At 39.4% G+C, this 21092-nt stretch overlaps 1 protein-coding gene across 3 annotated transcripts in view; it reads right to left on the reverse strand.

Moving 5' to 3' along the window:
- Window positions 1–21092, reverse strand: part of LOC109033822 (lachesin) — a 275516-nt gene that overhangs the window by 115439 nt on the left and 138985 nt on the right. For all 3 annotated transcript variants that reach the window (XM_072303579.1, XM_072303577.1, XM_072303578.1), the window contains exon 3: window positions 13944–14050. In XM_072303579.1, coding sequence (XP_072159680.1) covers window positions 13944–14050 — 107 coding nt within the window. The remainder of the gene's footprint in view (window positions 1–13943; window positions 14051–21092) is intronic.

The following is a 21092-nucleotide window of genomic DNA, read 5'->3' on the forward strand; positions in this document are numbered from 1 at the left end:
CAGCGCTCAAGCAACCGAAAAACGCAACCGACCATCAAAAATGTTTCGTTCTTTACTTACTCCTTCTATTCAACCTCTTACTTTACACCTTTTTCCCGCCCGGCAGCCCCCTCATTGCCTCGGTGAAAATTATTTATTCTCCTTCACACCTTTAACTCTAAGTATTTTGATCTCTGAATGAACAAAGTCTGGATTTTTGAACCTTTGTCAATTGACCTTAATCGATACATCGCACAATGGATCGGGTCAACGAGTGGTCGGACAAAATTTGAAAACTTTAAAAGCTTATTACTCCGTTAATACAAAACTTTGAGGTCTTAAAAGTGATATTATTGGTTTCCCTGTGGAATTTTTCTTCAAAAACACCCCTTAAGATTTAAAATATGACGAATTAAACAATAAACTTTGCGTTTTTAGATAAATTTCATGTCCGACCTCTCTGATTGACTCGATCCAACGCAGGCAATATTAGCGATCGCCAGCAATTTGCAAGCTGTTTCGATAAATTGCAACAAATCGCATGGGCACGATGGAGATTTGACGGGTGATGTCCTTCAAACGCAAGGTCCCGGGATGGAGCGCCTTCAGTTTTTATGATACTTCACGCATTGACACGGAGTGAGTTTAGTTGCCTATCCGATCCAAACCCAACCAAGCTCACGGAATGCACTATACGCGCCCCTGAGTGTACCTGTTACCACCATATTTTACGGGGAAAGAAGTGTGCATTCACAATGACGAAGAAATGAATTGTGCTCTGAAAGTGTTTCTAAACTTTTTGCTTTTCTATTTATGCACTTAGGACCTACGTATCTCTATCTCATCGATGCTACGTCTCGATGAATAAAGTCCTTCGATGAAGATACAGCAATTGACCCGTAGTAAGAATCTGAGCACCATAGGACAAAGTAACAAATTAAAATTTCATGCGGAATACGTTTAATAAACTAAAAATACGTAAAATCGACACAAACACAGAGAAAAATTTTTGGAGTCCCAAGGGCGTTCTATTAATATTTTCCTTATCAGATTTCAATTTGAGATTGCTAATTTTCGCGTTGTAACGATGGAATTTTTATTGCAACATCCAGATTTTCATTGGGACAGCAGGCATTCCAGTCGTCTTATATAGAGGAATGCTGTTATTTCATTGAATCAGATTGAATCATTTTGACTTTGGAACGGGCTTGTGTACTATCATGCCAAGGAAAAACGCCGTATGAACCTTCGTGACAAAATTTCCTTCGATAAAACACAAATTTCCTGCTAAACCTATAAATATTTATCTTTTAATTGTATATAGATAATTTCTCTCGCAACTTCAACTCAAGTTCCTGAAAATTTTTGTAAATTCACATAATCTGGCAACTCTCGAATGTTCATACGGCTTTCTTCCTTAGCACGGCAGTAAAGTAGAAGAAGAAAGTCGCAGGATAAAATTTAGCTGCGATTGAAAGGGAATCGTGGCCAGTGGCCACATGTTGGTTCAGATTTGATGATGTAGGGAGAAAAGCAATGAATTGTTGGTCTTGCAAGCATCGAGAATTCATGGAAAAAAGGAGGCTGAAGTTGTCTCAGTCTCTCTTCTCTAAAAATGGATACAACTTTGCATCATTGATTCTCTTCATTTTCCCAAGACTTCAACTGTGTATTTCTGCTGAAACAATGCTTCAAGTGGTTGGCAAATATTGTCACCGAATGTTTTTGACGTTTAAACAAAAACGTGATTTATGTTCCCTCATTCCGGATACTTCACGCATGAATTTTATAGACACACAACTTGCACTGCTCGGGTAAGGATGGGTGAAAATATGTGAGACACGAGAGGTTTGCGGAGGAAAAGAGGAGAAAACCTCGGAAATAAAAGCAATGAAAGAGTTAACGGGTGGGGTCGGTGGGGTGTTGTGAAATTGCGTATGAATGCTGTGCCTTTTTCCGATGTTTGAGTGAATTTTTAGGGTGCTCTCTACCAGAACTTATTCTTTGTCCACCAGCTGATTCTTCGTCAGCATCATGTTCACTCCATAGAACAAATCAGATCAACATCATGGCCAAATGGCCATCAAAAATTTGCATCGAAATGTTAAACGTATCATTGATAAAAAACTTCAAAGTACGACTTCGGCTTGGGGCGCCTTCAAATCTCGGCGATACTCCCGGCGTTGCCAGGAAGTTAGTTTAGTTGCCTGTTCCAGCCAAACCCAGAGTCACTGATTTCATCACACGAGCTCGGGAGTGAGCTAGCTATTACCATGCATCGAAAAAGCGCATCTGCTTCACGGCAAAATAAGCCTCAGGGGTTATCCCCTAAAATTGAACCGATTATTGTCCAAATCATGTAAGCGCCAAAATTACTAATGCGAGAAAAACAAGAGAAACAGTTTTATTTGCTTTGTTGACAATCATCGAATTCCAAAAAAATGTATGCTCTTTAAGAAGACTATTTTGAAATCAGACATGATTGATTATATCAGAGAAAACAAAGAAAAAACAACCCCTCTACCATCAAAATAGAGATTGGCGCTTACGTGATTTGGAAAATATCGGTTCAATCGTCGTATTAAGCCAATTTTTTGGATGATATGGATATTTCAGATTAATTACGTTAGATAGCACCGCAACATTTGGACCAGTATCACGAATAGATTGCAATTTACTGGCAATTGCTGATTTCCTGCGGCATTCTCCAGTCCGTTCAAATTCAATTGATTTCTCGTTTACTCCTGCTTTTTCATAAACGTCTGGCAATGCAAAGCGGTGGCCACGTCGTGAGCAAGAAGAGGGGATAGGGTTAAACAAACACGGAGCCCCTCGCGCGAGGACAATAGGCACTTGTAGAGAGCTGAACAAACGCTTCCTAGAGTATTTTCTAAACGAACCTTGTACGCGTGGATAAACAACTCATCCTTGCAGATTTCGCCCCGAATTCGGCGAAAATTTAGGGGCCCCGCGCCCCAGTTTGAGACGGGTCCGCGAAGGGTTTCACACATTCTTAACGTTTATAAAAGCGAACCCGTACAGTCATTTTTACTCGCGGTATATTTAAATTCACGTGATTTCTTAATGTGCGATATTTAGTTTACTTATTCGGTGGAAAATTAATCAACATTACTGCATACATTTTGCACGTTGTATTATCCACTTCCCTCTGAAAATAATCTTACTGGATCCCACACGGAGAAAAAAACTGCGTGCGTGGGACCCGAAGTTTACGTCATATGGATCTCTGAAGTTTTCGGATTGAGCATCTGAACACTTAAGGTCTAGCTGTCGAGGTTCGGATCACACATCTGAAACTCCAGTTCTTACATCTGAAGTACTTCGGTTTTCACATCCGAAAAACGTCGGTTCTCACATCCGAGAAACTTCGGTTCTCACATCTGAAGTACTTCAAATGTAAGAACTGAAGTTTCAGATGTGTGATCCAAACCCCAGCAGCTGGACCTAAAGTGTTCAGATGCTCAATCCGAAAACTTCAGAGATCCAAATGACCTAAACGTCGGGTCCCATGCACGAGGTTTTTTTCTCCGTGCAGCAACATCGAAAAAAAAGGATGCTGATTTAATATTCTGGATGTAAAAAAGTGTGCGATTACCCACAAAACGCTGAATTAACCGCTACAGCAGTTACTTCAGCAATCTTAAGATGTAAAATTAACTGCTGTGGCGATTATATGTAATTAAACGCTTTGTGTGGTCAGCAGCACAAAAGTACTAAACTGCTACTCTAAGGCTATGGAAAAACGTCGTATGAACATTCAAGCGTTATCAAATCATCTAAGATATAATGCGAATCTCAATTTAAACTCACGAATATTTTTCTTCCAAATTTCCTGACAATTTTATTCGCAGTTACATCTACATTATCTGAAAATTTCAAAGGAAAATGTTCATCAATTTCCCATAAAGTGTGTATTTCATCGTGGGAAATTTGGCAACAGTCGGATGTTCTAATGACGTTCTTCACCAGTACAGCACTGGAGTGCTATTGCACTTATCGACGGCAAAATTCCTAAACCACGCATCTCGATCGCAATGTTTTAAAATCAAATCTACCATTTCATTATTTCGATGAAAAAAATTGGAAAATTTACAGAATATTAATCCAGTATGGAAGAAAAATTGCAGCAGTTTTTAAGAAAAACACTGAATAGTCACCCACTGAAATTACTATGTATTACAGAAAATTTGCAACTTCTCAAACCAAGATGCGATGTTTGAGAACTTCGCCTGGTCGATACGTCTTTTTTTCGAAATTCTCGATGCGGACTGACCTCCTTTGTCTAAATGTGCCCAACTAGCGTTGAAGTTAATACTACGTTGAGAGAAAGTTACCTCTTAGGCAACTTTCGATACGAGCGGCGCACCGCGAGTTCAGCGCTGGCAAGACCCGACACGCGTCGAGAATATCAAGCCAAAGGAGAAAAAAAACCGACGTCACGCTAAACAAGGTTAAATTCCCGTAGCAGATGATCATTGAATATTCATAAAACGACGCGCGGTGACAATGAAATTGAGGCGAAAATAAAATCAACCCGACCCGAGTTGCGACGGTCGCGCAGTCCGGCCATCGAAAACTTTCGTTTCATTAAGAATAGTTCGTTACGTACGGGTATCATTATATCTGTCACGCCAACTTTTCGCTCCTTCTGAGTCGTTCGGAATTTCTGACAGCCCCCCCCCCCTCCCCCCCCGATCCCTTTCGCATCTCGCGGAGCTTTTAACGAGAAAACCTTTTAGTTCGGACCGGGCTCCTTGGCGGCTGTCGTTATAATTAGCTTCATTATTTTCGAAAAAAAGCTGCCTCCGCTCCCGGGGTGACACAGTCACGAAAGCGGGTTAATTGTGCTGCGACACAGACAATTACGATTACCGAGTGAGGTTCCTGGATTAAGCGAGCGGCGCCTCTCGGGTTAACCGAATTAATGCGGCCGCTTTGGATGAGGCGGAGGAAAAGTTTCGATGATCCGAAAGGCACGTTCTTTATTGATTATTATTTACAAGCGCCCAGAATTTTGGGGAAATTACACTGAAAAAAAAAAATTCCGGTGTATTTACTAAGAAAAGGGTAAAATTACCAAGAATTCAGGGTTCTATTTAATCCCAGTTTTTTCTTGGTAAAATTACCATTTATGGAATTGGTAATTTTATCGAAAAATTGCGGTAAAATTATTGAACTTTCTCGGTAATTTTACTGGACCTTGGTAAAAACGCCAAAAATTTTTATCGACTGTGGTAGAATTACCGAGATAAAATGGCAAAGTTACCGGGAATGATTACCGATAAAAGAGGGTATTCTTACCTGAAAAAAACAGTAAAATACCGATTCTAGGTAAGCTTACCAGTCTGTCTTGGTAAAATTACAAATAATTGGTAATAAAAAGTGAGATGGTAAAAATACCAACGGACCTTGGTAAAGACGCCGAGAATTTTTTTTTCAGTGTAATGATAATACATATCCTGGGTTACACTACTATAATGTCATGCTACGGAAAAACGCCGTATAAGCCATCAGCTACCGCCAAATTTCTTCTGACGTATTACGAATTTACGAGAAATTTCGTAAACATTTTTCTTCGAATTTTTCAGAGAATTATGTTTGTAATCTGATCTAAATGATCTGAAAATTTCAAGGAAAATTTATCATGACACTCTTCAAAAATAAACATTTTTCGAGAGGGAATTTGGCAACCTTCGAATGCTCATACGGCGTCTTTTCTTAGCACGGCAGTACACTGTGGATTTGTTTTTTTTTGTTTTTTTTTTTTGGCTTTAGAGTTAAAAATCCAGGTTTGAGCACTGCGAAACGTCCCAGTTGTTTTTTATTTTATGTCTTTTTATGCGGCCTTAGTCTCATTTTAAGTTGATTTCGTATTATCGTTTCGGGCCGATTAGGTTGTTTTTCACTACACTATGAATTACTCTATCAATCGCGATGCATTCATGATGTTAAAAATTTAATTACTTGAATCAAGTTCAATAGAAAAAGAATCATTCCGTCGGAAAAATGACTTAAATGGACCAGTCGTAGTCCAAAGATAATATACAATTCAGAGACCGCGCACTGCTGATCTGAGATGAAACGGAAATTCTACAGCAATTAAAATCATTATTTTTCAACAAAAAAATAAAAAAATAAAGTGGTGCTTCCTGTTACACTTCAGCCAGCCGCTTTTCCTTAAAGTCATTTTTCAAGCCACCCGGCGGTCGATCCAGGCCAGAAACCAGGTTAATGGTACCACAGGACGGACACTTACAATTACCGGACGTAATATGATTATGACACCAACACCCATCACACCGGTGCAGCCCCCTTCCCCAGCACCCAAATCGAATGCACCATTACAAGATAAATAAAATGTAATTTCCCCGCACTAGAAAAGCAACAGCAAGAAGGAGTGGGAGGGGGGGGGCGGCCAAGTGGAGTCTTGTGTTTTTATATTCTTCCTACTCCTGCCGCGCGCTACGCCGCACAGTAACATTAACTTCAAATAGTAAAGTTTATTATTGTTTCCTGCGGGCCTTTAATAGAAAAGATCCAAAAACCGCGTAAATCCAAGCCTAATCCCGTGGTGGATACGTTGTTTCTGCATCGCTGTTGAGGAGGCCACGTCCCGTGCCCCGCGCGGGAAATTAGAGGGCTTTTCCGGGCTTGCTCGAGCGGAATAAGATGAAAAAGGACGATCCGCCACGTTTAGGAAAAGAACAGTAACTCCATTTTGCACGTGAGCCGCGCTATATAGTGTCCTCACGCGTTTCGGGTTCATTTTAGGGTGGAGTTACTGCTTTTTGTCGGAGTATGGGAGCCTGCCCGCTCCCTTCAAACATCATCCCTTGGTTGCCGCAGCGTATGTGAGCCGGATAAGCCTACGTATGCACGGGGAGCCGGGCCGCTACGTTACGACTTACATCAACAAAACGCACGATTAACCTTATCGAGGATATAAATATCGGGATCCCAGGCCGGAATCTCGGCCCGGAGACAAAACGTTCCGAGCTGGGGTGGTCTGTAACTGTGAGTGCTCCAGGCTGACGTTAAGATGGAAAGACGTAACTCCATTCTGAGGTTGCAAAATTGAGGCAAATTATTCAATCTTTTAGCATGAAGAAACAATTTAATCAGCAAAAACACATTGAGAAGTAACAACTTAATTTGGAGATAGGCTGTGAAAGGGGAACAAATATCTAATATCGGGTTTCTATTTTGATTTTTCCCCTTTCGCAGCCTTTCCCCAAATTAAGTTGTTATTCTACTATGTAATTTTTTTACAAGAATACGACGATATGCCATTGGTTTTGGCTCTAACTCAGGTTAAAAACCAGTCAAATTTTCAGAAAGAAATGCTCAACAGTTTCCGCGTAAAAATAAAATTTAAAGGTGGAACTCTTGCAACGCTGAAATGTAGTTAGGTTTTTCCGTCTTGAAAATGACGACTAGTTCGGCTGGAGGCAAATCATGTTTCCGAAAAAGGGTGGAAGGGCAGATTTCAAACTTTTCAGGGAATAAAACAACGAACTTGAGCTTTTCCAGCTAGACAATTCGAAGGAAATATAATTAAAATTTCTAATTTGTCGAATTAATTGTGCGGAGTAGCGTGAGTGGACCGCATTTTGCTAGGAACCATCATCTCTGGATTTTGATAGAATGATATTTATGTCATTAGTTTTCCTAAGCAGATTTTCTTATGTCTCGTTTTCATGAAAATAAGATGAATTTTGCTGTTTTAGTTATTTCAGTGATTTCATCTAAAAGAGATTAGGACGAATTGGGAAGGAAACTTGATTTCAAAATTTTGACACTTACTTTCCTCTTTTCGCTCTTTCAGACATGTGGCTGTGGCGTTAGGGTGTCGCAGAGCACTAACGCAGAGCGCGTTGTAGGAGCGTCTTTTATGTGTAAAAGAAGGGCAGAGGTGTTAAAACACGGCAATCGTCGAAAGCCGTACTTCAGCAGCTTCATCGTCGTAACTGTAAAAGATTTTCCTGAATGGTTTCGGGCGGATTGGGCGAAAAAATTGTGGTTTCCTCGGATGCAAAAGGATGAAAAAAAACCCTTGGTGAAAAATTCACTGTAGTCTCATTGTCGCGGCGGGCATTTGCGGTCGAGACCGGTCACGATTTCTTTCTCTGCGGCTGGAAAGCGCAACGATTTCGCGCCGCACCATGGTCATCGCCTCTCTGTATCCTCGACAACAGCGTTTTGCGCTTGTAAATTGGAAGTCATTAAACAGAGATTATAACGAGACTAATTTTGCAGTAAGGCCTTGAAAATATAAGCTCAATTTTAGAATTAGTATTCGATTTCTGGCTCATTCCATACAACATTTAATAAAAGTTTTTCGATGCACGTATGTGCTTTCATGAATTCACTAGAAATAAAGAGCCCTTCTCGCAAAATTCGTCGTTCCCCGCACAAAAGAACGTAACAACATTTCAATATTGGCAAATTCTCCCAAGCAAATTGCGTTTTTACCAAGAGAATTTTGGGCATTTTCAACTGAACATTTTACGGACTTTCTTTACGGGCTTTTAACTCTCCTAGAAATAGACTTACTTCACGTAATCTTAAAATTCACTTGAAGCAGCCCTCATTTTACACTGGACAAAATCCGCCGATAGTATCCTTACGGAAGGTAGAAACATTGTTTTAGAATTTCACGCAATGAAGCGAATTTCACAAAATTTCTGAGTTGAGTTGTTCTGAAACTAAACGATCCGATTTTTCTCAATGTAGAACAGAGCTGTAAAATGTAAATCCGACGTTCAATCTATTATAATGCAAATCTCGCGAATCTAAATTTTACACCGGGAAGGGGACATCGAAGTTCAATTCCGTACTCTGCCCTACTAAGGAAAAACGTCGTATGAGCATTCGAACGTCGCTAAATTGACTCTTAGAAAATATTCATATTTGATTAACTGTATTGAATACCTCTCCTTGATATTTTCATAAACTTTAGAACATATTACGAATAAAATACTCTAAAAAGTTGGGAGAAAACTATTTAAAAAATTTTCCGTAAATGTTTGATTTATCAAAGGAGATGTGGCAACGCCTAAAGTCCCATACGGCGTTCTTCCTTAGCACAGCAGTATTGAGGGCATGTGTCCAGATTTAATCAACTTTGTTGAAACTGAGCGGCGGGCGGTGTAAAGCCTACTTGTTTTTAATTTATTCAGAGCCCCGACACGGAGTGAATCGACTCCTGGACTTTTCACTATTTTCCTTCTCCTATTTCCCGTTCTCCCGTTTTTAAAGGAGATATTCCGTGCTTTTAATGCCGTATTTTACGAGGCAGCCGTGCAGATGAAGCGATTCCTTATCTTTTCTCCGCTCAACACATCCGATACTCGTGGCATTATATTTTTCCAAACTGAAATCAATACCTGCAGTCGACTCCTGCAGCGAAACGCCGTATTGAAAGCTGATTCGTTCGACTCGGACTCGGGATTCTATCGAACAGAATTCTGCGAGCTGATTATTTAAATTGATAGACAAGCTACAGATAAAGAGTACAGCGGGCTGATGTGAGATGATAGACAAAGCTATAGACCAAGAGACAAAAAGGATATAAAGGATCCTATCGGTGGAAGCGGGTGGTTCCGATGAACAAAAGGAGGTAGATTACAGACTAACTAACGGCAATCCAATGAGGTACCCTGTAGTTAGTCCATCATTTACCCCCTTTGTATATAAGAACCTCCCAAATTAACCAATACGATCGCTCCATACTCATTATGCTTCCTTTGTCTATCGCTTTCTCTATCAGTTCCAACAATCAGACCGCAGATTGAAAGTGGAGCGGACCTTTTGTTGAAAGCAGGTGGTCACAATCGACGAAGGTAACAGTTAATAGACTAACTAACGGAAACTCTTGAGAGACTCCATATAGTAAATCCATCATTTTCCCGTTTAGTCTATGAGAACCACCCCGCCTCAACCATCGGATCGCTCCATATTTCCTTAGTCTTCTTTATCTATAACTTTGTATATCAATTTCAATAATCAGCGTGCTGCCATGCAGAGGAAAACGCGTATGGACGTTTGAGCGTTGCTAACTTTTGCTTAAAATAACAATAATTTACGGGTAATATATTCGGGCATATCTCCTCGAGGGGGGGGGGGGAGGAGAGTTGAAACAGTGAAAAAACCAGTTAAGTATAACTTGCAATTGAATCTGGGCAAGTGAGAGCAACCGGGAAACTAAAAACGCCTTCAATTAAGTAGCTATGCAATTTGGCCTACTCCGGAGTTGATATAGTTGTATCATACATAATGGATCGCGTGAACTCAGTGTTTTGACGAGTTGTTAGAAATTGGAGAAGTTTTTCATTGTCCATCGCGAAAACTGACAAATAATAGGCAAACATTTATTATTAGATTTTCAAATCTGAGTTTTTAATACTTAATTTATTTTGATATGCCAACTTATTTTATGTGTTTTTAACCTCATTTTTTATTTCCAGTGTTCGTTATTCAATTTTGTCGCATCGTCACGGGTTGTTTTGTGAATTTCAATCACATCATTGAAAAGAAGTAAATGTTATCGATGGTTTTGAATGTTGCTGAATACTTTTTTTTACCGCGGATTAGCTTTTCAATTATATAGGAATTAAGGACAAGATTAATTCCTTTCAACCTCAAAAATTTGAACATTTGTCACCACCACAGGAGACCGAACCCGAGTGTTTGGCTCACTGCTCCGGCATTTTGAGAATCTAAAATTGCAGTAATTTATGAATGAATCTCACCGTTTGTTTGAATCCTAATTTGAAGTATTAAAGCTATTAAAAGAAAGTATAAAAAAATGATTTAAAGTGAAAAGAATTATTGGCATATGATTTGCGTGCTTCGTGGTTTCTTTTGACTTATTTCATTTTCACATCATTGCTTTTAGCATGGTAAATATCCGATGAAGCCTTAATCTATCTATCCACGAGCTCTAATGACTTCTTGATTTCTTGTCTTGGAATACATTTCGAAAAATTCCAAATGCAAGAGCTCATATGCACAGGCCTTAAAAAAACACTGTAAATATAATCTTATAACACTCCTGGAATCAGTCGTAAAAGAACGAGTGTTTAACAAAGCTGTATGTGTACTCTCCAGTATTAGTAGCAGAGCACATGTAAATAAGCCGCTTTGAGTGTTATCGTTGCCAAATCTCGAAAAATACGCATTTTTATGTCATTTCATCGCTATCGGGAGAGAGGCCTCAATCAACGAGGTAAAATTTCGGTAGATCGATATTTTACGAATTATGTAAAAAGTCGGATTTGGATGTCCACGGAAGACTCACTCTAGAATTTTAAAAATGAACTGTGAGCAGTTTAGTTCATTTTTATACCAACTAAGGGCGTTGAGTTGCCCCAGAAGACGCCTTACATTGGACGTTTTTCTGTCAAACGGAAATATACGCATTAAGACATGAGCCCTGACACCCATAAGATTTTATGCATAACAGGGCTCACGTCCCAATGCACATAGTTTTGTTCGGCAGAAATACCTCCAATTGGACTACATTTTGCAATTCGGAACTATAAATTCCGGCCCGGTTTAAAAACAACGTATGTGCCATTAGTTTTCCAATGCACATAAGTGTTTTTTCAGATAAGCCGGAATTTATAGGTCCAAATTGCAAAATGCAGTCCAATTAGCGGACCAATTGGACTGCATTTTGCAATTTGGACCTATAAATTCTGGCTCATTTGAAAAAACACTTATGTGCATGGGGAAACTAATAGCACATACGTTGTTTTTAAACCGGGCCGGAATTTATAGGTCCAAATTGCAAAATGTAGTCCAATTTAAGAGCAGCTTTGCCGTGCTAAGGAAGAACGCCATATAAACATTCAAGAGTTGTCAAATTCCCTCGGACAAAACGTACATTTTTGAGGAAAATTATGCATACTTTTCTTTAAAATTTTTAGAGATTTTAGATACAATTGCGAACAGAATTGTCGGAAAATTGAGAGAAAATATGAGGCCTTATCTGTCACAGTAGCGGATGTAAAAAATTACCTTTTCGGAACACGCTGAAAAAACTGTTTTGGTCACACACAAATTTGATGTGTTTGCCTCTGGTGTAATGCGCAGATCTCGAAGATCACATCACAAGTATTTTCTCAAAATTTTCTCGGTGCCCGAACAGTTTTTTGAAAGTGTTTCAAGAAGGTAATTTGTCACATCCGTCATTGTTACATAAAAGTCCTCACATGTTCACAATTTTTCCCGTAAATTCGTTTTTTAAAAAAGGAATTTCGGCAACACCTAAAGGTTCATACGGCGTTTTCCTTAGCACGACAGAGCAGAGATATAGCAATACTCTCTGTGTACAGATACTCTACTTTCAATGAAACAAAAACGAAGCTCAATCGGCACGATTTGGCAACAGCGCCCCGGTCGTAAAGTGGCAGCGGCCGGGGGAGGGCCGGGCGGGGTGCGGGAATAATCGAGCAATGAAAAACGCGTTAACACACGCGTAAATTAAAGTAAAATGAAGCTTTAAACGGGTTTAAACGGCTTCAAAAGCTTGATTAATACCGGTCAACGAGCGGTCGAGACGCCCGGACGTGAGCCATGAGCCATGAGCCATGAGCACCGGGCCGCGAGACGCCGACACCCACGCCATTAATTAACGGTGTGTAATTGTTTCCCACCGCCACCCTTGCCGCTCCGCCAAGCCCTTTAATTAACGCCGACACCCTTTTCATGCTTTTAATTGGTGCGGTTTTTGTTCCAAGTGGCAACTGAGCATTAAAAGTCCTCCCTGAAATTTATAGGGAGGGGTAGAGTGCCCAAATAGTACCTCTTACCGATAATTCTTGTGATGAGACGCGGTAATTTCGCTGAGTACCTCTATTGATTTTGCCATTTTTGTTTCGAAGCGGCAAACGTGGCTCGAAAGTCCTCCTTTAAGCTAAGCTTAGTTCAGACGAAATATTAATGATAAATATATAATATCAGAATATTTAATTTTACACAATGTTACATTTCCAAGTGGCAACTGAGCACTAAAAGTCCTCCCTGAAAATAGGGAAGAGAATGGGGTGCCTAAATAGTACCTCTTACCGATAATTATTCTGATGAGACACGGTAAATTCGCTGGGTAAACTCTATTGATTTTGCAATTTTTGTTTGAAGTGGCGCACTTAAAGCCTTCTTGAAGCTACCTTAGCTCAGAAAAAGTATAAGTAATGAATGTATAATATCAGATTACTTAATTTTACGCGATGTTACATTTTCAAGTAATATTTCATTAACTTGTGCCGAAATGAATCCGAGAAGGTAGAATGAAAATAAGCGATTAATTATTCATAAATGCGTGTTCTAATAAACATTTTCCTACATTTTATTTTAATTTTGATATTTCATTCAAACAAGAGTATTGCATCAATATTTTCAGATGTACTGTTTTCTCGTTCAATTTTAAATTAATTTTTAAATTTTATTATTACGATCAGGATATTTTGGATGTCAAACTAAATTAAGTATAAGTTAAACATTTATGAAAACGTGATACTAAAAATTGGCTAATATTTGGGGATGGACTTTTGGAAACTTCACAAATTTCTAAGAGCTTCTCGTCAAAGTACTGGGTTTACGGCGTATCTTATGTGATACAACTATTTCAACTCCAAAGTAGGCCAAATTGCATAGCCACTGATTGGAAGGCGCGCATATGCCAGCTTGCTCTCACTTACCCAGATTTAATTGCGGTCTGTACTTAACAAGGTTTTGCACTTATTTTAACTTATCTCAATTAATTTATGTTCTGAGGATTTGTGCTCCTTCCTCTACGGTTCAATAAATTGAGGCAATGATTACGAGTCAACTGAAACAACAGCGGCTTTTTTAAGAGTAAACTTCAATTTATGGATTCGTACGCAGAATAATTTACTTCAAAACTGAAAAAAAACCCTGATTGTGTAGAGACAGCTTACCTTATATCGACCTAAATTGTTGACGACGCACTGTAGTGAGGCATTTCTTCCGAGAGCCACAGTCACGTTTGCAACAGGTTCTGCAAAGCTTGGAGCGTCTGTGATAGCTGCAACAGAAACAAAACGCGATTAATACCTTGAAAAGATATAAACGAAACTACTTTTTGAAATGAATTGACCTGTACTGAAATTTTTCGTATGGGCAAATCAAAAAACGAACAAAATCATGAATACGACTATTCCATGCCGTTGTATTCGTTTTTTTCTACGACATGAAACAAATTTCCGCTTTTCGAGGGAATCGAGACAACCGTTCTCTTGTGAAATAAAATGCCCAATCAAAGACAATAGCGGATGTCAGTTGGTTATCTGGCACCAAACGGCACCGAACTTTGACAATTCTCAATGAATTTCATGAAATACACAAAATTAAACCTAACTATTAAAGATGAGTAAAACTAAATTCTCGAGACCAAATCTGTGCACAGATGCACACGTTCTATCAGCTGAGTATGTGCAATGAATGAGCACAACACCGGAAGGAAGCAAGCAATCCGCCCACTATATCCTCAATTTTTTAAAGCCTCTGTTCATTCTTAAATGTTTTATCCTTTTCTTACAGAATCTGGAATAATTTATTCCCAAATTTTCTTAGAGACTGCTTTTCCTTCTTTTCCTCTTTTGCGCTCCTTGTTGACATATTTCCAATACTTAGTTTTTTAACATTGCTTGGCGAGCACACTGAACTTAAGCTTCATGGCGAGATGCGGCGATTTGTCCAGTTCAGAGTGTTGATTTAATCAAACGAAAGTGTTTGACAAAAATAAATCTAACACTGCTGTCAGGTTTCGGGGCAAATGGGAAATTATTGAGTAAAAATTCTATGTGTCAATTTTTTTGGAAAAATTGACCTCGAGTTTGGTTAATAAGCATAACATGTTGACCTCATGAATGTCGCCTTGAACCGTTTACCAGGGAAGTCTGTTGAAGTGACTCTCATTCGCAAAGCAAAACATACTACATATTATTCAGTGAATATCACTTGAACTGTCATCAGTATGCCAAAATACGTCATCCCCAAAAATCTCTAAGACCAAGAGGCCAGTCAATTCGTAGTTCCCCTGACGAAGAAACGTAGCTCCATTCCAAGGTTGCAAAATTGATTCGAACGATTCAATTTTTTGCATGAATGTACTTGTGAAATTTTTGTTGAATATTTATCTGATTTTTGCCTGAGATCAGAGGAAAAATCAGTACAATTTTCAGCCAAAACTGCCTGAGATTCTCCTGATAAAAATGGAATTTGCGAGGAGAAAGTTGGCAAGATCAAAATAGTTGTAGTTTCGTTTTTTCGTGTGGGGACTACGACGATGAATTGGGGTCTTCAAAATGCTTGTATTGCATCCCCGGGCGCAGACTTTATTTTACTGATCTAAAGAATCGGTAAATTTACGATACGATTCCACAACACGTTGTAAACTGGCGGGAGATCCTCTGGGCGATATTGATCGGTCGCCATCAATTTCTTTCCGATAGAGGGAACGCCGCGTGGTGGAGAGTGGGAAAAAAAACAATCCGACAGGAAACAAGGGTAGCTAAGAGACAACGTGGCAATTTATAAGCACAAAAGGTTCACAATCAATGACGCCTCTCCCGCGGAAAACAAGGATGGATCTCCTCGCGTGACACAGATTGCACGAGCGTCTCCATATCGACGGCGAAACTACCAAACCACGTATCTCGTTTGCGGTGTTTAAAAATCTACGCTCACATTTTATTTTTTTGAAGTCGACCAAATCAATATCATTCCTTGAAATTTTTACAGAATTTTCTCCGCACGAAGAGGAAAAATCACAGAAATTTTCAAGACTGGACATTCAGTAGTTTTTCATTTAAAAAATAAAGTATGACAGGAAGTCTGCGACGTCGCAAACCGAGATACGTGGTTTGGTAGTTTCACCGTCGATATCCGAACAGAGGTACCTCTCGCCGGGGTGCTACACTTAGAATGAAAGCAAAGTGACTCGTGTTAAGAGTTTTGCGATTTTTTAACTTAATCGGATGGTGCGTGAAGCGCTTTTTGGGGACTATTCGGCTAAGCACCCAGCGGGTCGATTATTGAAATTGATAGACAAAGCTATAGACAAAGACGGCAAAAAGGATATGGAGGGATCCTATTGGTGGAAGCTGGTGGTTGCAATGGACAAAGGAGGTATGTAATAGACTAACTAACGGCAACCCACGAGAGACCCGACAGTTAGTCTATTATTTTCTCCCTTTGTCTATAGGAACCACCCGTCTCAACCAATAGGATCGCTCCATACTCCCTATGTATTCTTTGTCTATCGCTTTGTCTATCCATTTCAATAATCAGCCCGCATTTGGAGCCGTATTTGGATTGCATTTTGCAAAAAGGAACCACTAGCATTGCAATGTTGCTAAGATTGTGCAACTTCTTTTGTCTTGGAGGAAAAACCCGATTATCCATTAACAGTTTCTATTTTACTCGCTAAAAACTGTGAATTTAAGACAAAAATTACCATCTAAATATCATAGTTTTTCACGATCTCCGCAATTTTATTGCAAAAGATGGATCGCATTTTGCAAAAAGGAACCACTAGCATTGCAATGATGCTAAGATTGTGCAACTTCATCCTTTGCAATAAAATTGCGGAAATTGTGGAAAACTACGAGATTTAGATGGTAATTTTTGTCTTAAATTCACAGTTTTTAGCGAGTAAAATAGAAACTATCAATGGATAATCGGGTTTTTCCTCCGAGACAAAAGAAGTTGCACAATCTTAGCAACATTGGTATGCTCTTGGTTTCTTTCTGCAAAATGCGATCCAACTGATCCTTTTCTTAGGAAGGCCTAGTTTGGTTTACATTCTGAGGCTACAGGACAACTTTTCCGAACCAAAGCTCAAGGGTGTAACGGAGGGGTTTGCCACTGAGTTTTTTGTCCCAAAATGTTTGTAGAATGCTCCTGTATGCTCAATTGCTCAAATAACCAAAAACAGAACTCTGAGTTTCTGCGGACTGAACCATATTACCACGGCCGGTCACATACGTGGGTGAGGAAGGAAGGAAAACTACCGTATGAGCTTTCAGAAGTTGCCGAATTTCCCGTGACAAATCACGGATTTTCAGGAAAATTCGTAAATATTTTTGTTCCGATTTTTCACAGAATTTCGGTATCGGTGAGATCTATATAGTCTGAAATTTCTGAGGAAAATAATTTTTAAGTTTCGTCAAAAATAAACATTTTCCAAGAGGAAATTTGGCAACTATCGAATGTTCATAGGGCTTTTTCCTCAGTGCGGCAGAATATTATTCGGTCGAAAGCATGCAGATTCGTGGATTCCTCGGACTTTGCGCCGGTTCGATTTGCAACAAAGCGCATCAAAATTTTCGCCGAATGCAACGATGATCACTACAACGGATCGAGCCGGCTTCCCGAGCGAATAAAAATTGCCAAATCGTGCTGAAAATCAGCACTTTTTACATCGAGTCCTACGGTAATAATGCTAATTTTCATCAAAATCTGGCAACTACGAGCGAATAACTGCGGATAACAACGTGTCAATCACTACACACTTTGAGATGGGAGTGGCGCGATATCATTGAACCTTGCTCAGCCGTCCCTGCAGTCCCACTCCCCCCTGCCCCCCGATGCGGGGCAAAAACCACCAATCTCCAAAGGAAACCTCGAGCAGATAAGCGCTTTTGACGCGGCGTTTCGATCCTTTGCGGACCTCCGGCGATATTATGCTCAGAAATAACAAACGCATCCTCTATTATTCAGCGCCCCCTCCCGACAGGGGCGCGCGCGCCCTTTAAAATTCTGCTCCCCCCCCTCGCCCGGCGAGCCCGCAGTTCCTCCAACCTTCAACTGCAAACATTTTTGCATTTTTGCAGGCTCATTCGCACACGCATCGAGTATCCTTGCTCTCCGGGACTCGCTCCCGTAAATCCTCGATCGGGCTTTATTAAAAAAGGAAATATCGGATTCTCGGACGGGATGTTCACGGGCAGTGCTGCCGGACTAAGGAAAAACGCCGTTTGAACACTCCAGAATTGCCAAATTTTCGCCCATAAAATGTTAATATTTGAAGATACCTATGAATATTTTTCCTCGAAATTTTCAGATAATGTAGATTAAATTAAGAATGAATTACTTCATAAAATTTGACGAGAAATATCCACAAGTTTTGCAGAAAATTCGCATTTGATCAAAGGAAATTTGGCAACACTGGAAGGCTTAAACGCCGTTTTTTCTTAGTACGGTAGAGTGCTTCTGGATTGACTTATTGAAAAGGCGGACTGATGAATGGAAAGCATCCCGGCTACGAATTTTCGAATTATTTTCTGCGTTTGTCCGACTTGCAGGAATAAACTGAGTCGGGACGGTTTGGAAGCTTTTATTGTTGGGAGCAGAACTCACTCCGTAAGAATATAATATAAGTAATATCCGCATCTCACATTTTTAACAATGTACATACAACCGTTCAAAAATGAGTCCATTGCATACAATGGGCTACCTGTGTAGGAGGAATAGTATTGAGATTGAGATATCTGTACTTCTCTCTGATTGCTTGACCGGTTTCTATCTTCCATCAGCGGGCTGATTTTTCAAATCGATAGATAATTTATAGACAAGTAAGACAAACGGAAAACGGAGAGATCCAAAATCCATACCTCTCGAAACATACAGGTAAGAAGAATTGAAAAAGTTTCAAAGCAAACTGACTGACAATTAGTGTTATTATTAGCTCGCTTTTGCGTTTGTGATGTAAAGACTATTAATATTGATTCTATTCCGCCGCATGACCAAATGAGAAAATATAGAGGAAAAGAAATGGAAACATTGATGCATGAATTATTAAAAAAGTAGTGTCAACACAAAAAATTTGTAAAGAACGCCGTTATCGAAGTCCAAATAAGCTGAGAGTATATTGATTTTGAATATGAACAGAAAAATAATAAATATCTCGATTGCGAAGTTGTATATTTTTAAAGGCCCCAAAATAGCATTTTAAACTACGTCCGCACTCTTAAATGCTTTAATTGTGAAAATTTGAGTTAAATTCAAATTTCCCGTCAAAAAGTACCCTCTGGCACCAAGTTTCAGGAAAATCTATCGAACCGGAGCCGCATATCGTGCGATCATTAGACCTCTACATAGTGGCATACGAAACCATACCAGTCACTTTAAATACCTCAGTGCGCCTTCAATTACGTTTGATACTGTGCAATACTTCCGAGGTAGAATAGTTGCTCAGAGCGCCTTCAGCAGTGTCGCTTCATTCTATTTGATAGCAATTAGTAATAGATGACGATGACCACTGAAATTACGCTCTAGCGCGTGCGCTGTTGCACATTTTTTCATCGCCAACGGTACGATAAAAACATGCACGTCTCGACTTTGTAAGAATTTAACTACTTTTTTGTATCTGGGTAAACCTATTGGTTTATACTATGGTACCTGTTGGTTTTTACCTATTCATATGAACACTTAAAATCTGCCGTGATTTTTGTAAGGGTTGATGAAAAATATTCTTTTACGGTTTCAATCAAGTCAATTTATACTTTCGTCAAGGCTCTGCGTGATTATAGGACAAGTCATCAATGGTTTTTATCCCGCGCGCCTGTTTTTTCTAGTAGTTTACGTCCACGCGTTTTTTCGGCAGAGGAGTTTTGATCCACCTACCAAGTGAGATCCAAAGATAACTGGTCCACGTGTAAATATAAACGATAATTGCTCACAACGTTTTTGGATGAATATGTAAAATCGATTTAATCTCCGAGGGAAATTAAATCGAGCGACGACGACAAAAAGTGAGCGATAGTAGAAAAATTTACTAAGTCCTATTATCTGTATTCAATAACGCTTAGCATGATTTTTGAATTCATTAGAGGAAAAATTGACTTGATTCAAGCAGAAAAATGCGTAAATTTACCGCCGAGAAGATTTCCTCATGAATGAGAAGCACTCTGCGGCGCTGCGGACGGCCGGCCAGCGCGAGAAGCACATTGGCGCCTACAAACCTAAGGGGATACTTCAAGCATTGCGCAGTGCGTGATGTATCCATTTAGGTTTGTAGGCGCCAGCGTGCTTTTCGTGCCAGCAGCACGCCGCTCGGCTCTGTGTTAGGGTCCAATATTTAAACTGGCAGTCAGCGTTTTTCAACTCATGATTTTGAGACTTTTACATACTCTGCAAGGATTATTCTATTTAATTTGTTGGAGAAAAATGTATTACAGAAAAAAAAGAGCGTGTGTTTTGTTGATACAAATTAAAATGTTTCCGTGTCAAATTTAGTGTTTTTCAAAGCACTTTATTTTTTTCTTTTATATTTTACTGTCATACAGTGAAGTGAATGCGCAACCAAACGCTCAAAATTGCAAATGAGTTAAAACCAAAGATTGGTTTTTCCTCGGTTTTTTTCCTCTTCTATTCTTTGTAGTTTCTTTCAACACAACTACGGCTCAATGAGATTAATATCGATGCAATCTCTTGGCAAAGGTTTTACAAATATTTTCTACCATTTAAAATGTTAATTTTTTTAAGATGAAGTAATATTTTCATTAAAAAAAACCAAAGAAGCCTTTGGTATTGAAATTTTGTGAGTTTATTTCTTCGATTTTGAAGAAAATGCATACAAAGTCTCACGGCATTGTGCTACTAGTCTAGCTTATAAAATAAAAACTGAGAATATGAGTAGGGCACTAAAAGGCAAGTAGTAAAATGCATTTAGATTGATTTTTGTCAAATACGCCTTACTGTTCCCTTTCCAATCGATAAGACGGCCACAGATGAATCGTTCACAAAAGTAATGCCTCGTTTATTGTTCTCATTTTCTCCGATAGCATATAAATAAAGGGTGAATTCTAGTGGCTAAAAATGTCAGTAAATTAAAATCATGAGTTCGTCGAGAGGAAAACGCACACTTGCCTGAATAGCCGTAAGTTCTGTGCCATCGGCTGTTTTAAATGGACGTATTTATGCTGGAAGGAACTATGTGCATAGAGTTTGCGTGTCACTTAGTTCCTTTTAGCATAAATTCGTCCAAATGTGGTGCACTGCTGCAGTAACCCAGATCACATTGCAGTTCTCCGCGAAAGACACTGGTCGCGAAACGAACGTTA

Source organism: Bemisia tabaci, chromosome 8 (genome assembly GCF_918797505.1).
Source record: "Bemisia tabaci chromosome 8, PGI_BMITA_v3".
NCBI lineage: Eukaryota > Metazoa > Arthropoda > Insecta > Hemiptera > Aleyrodidae > Bemisia > Bemisia tabaci.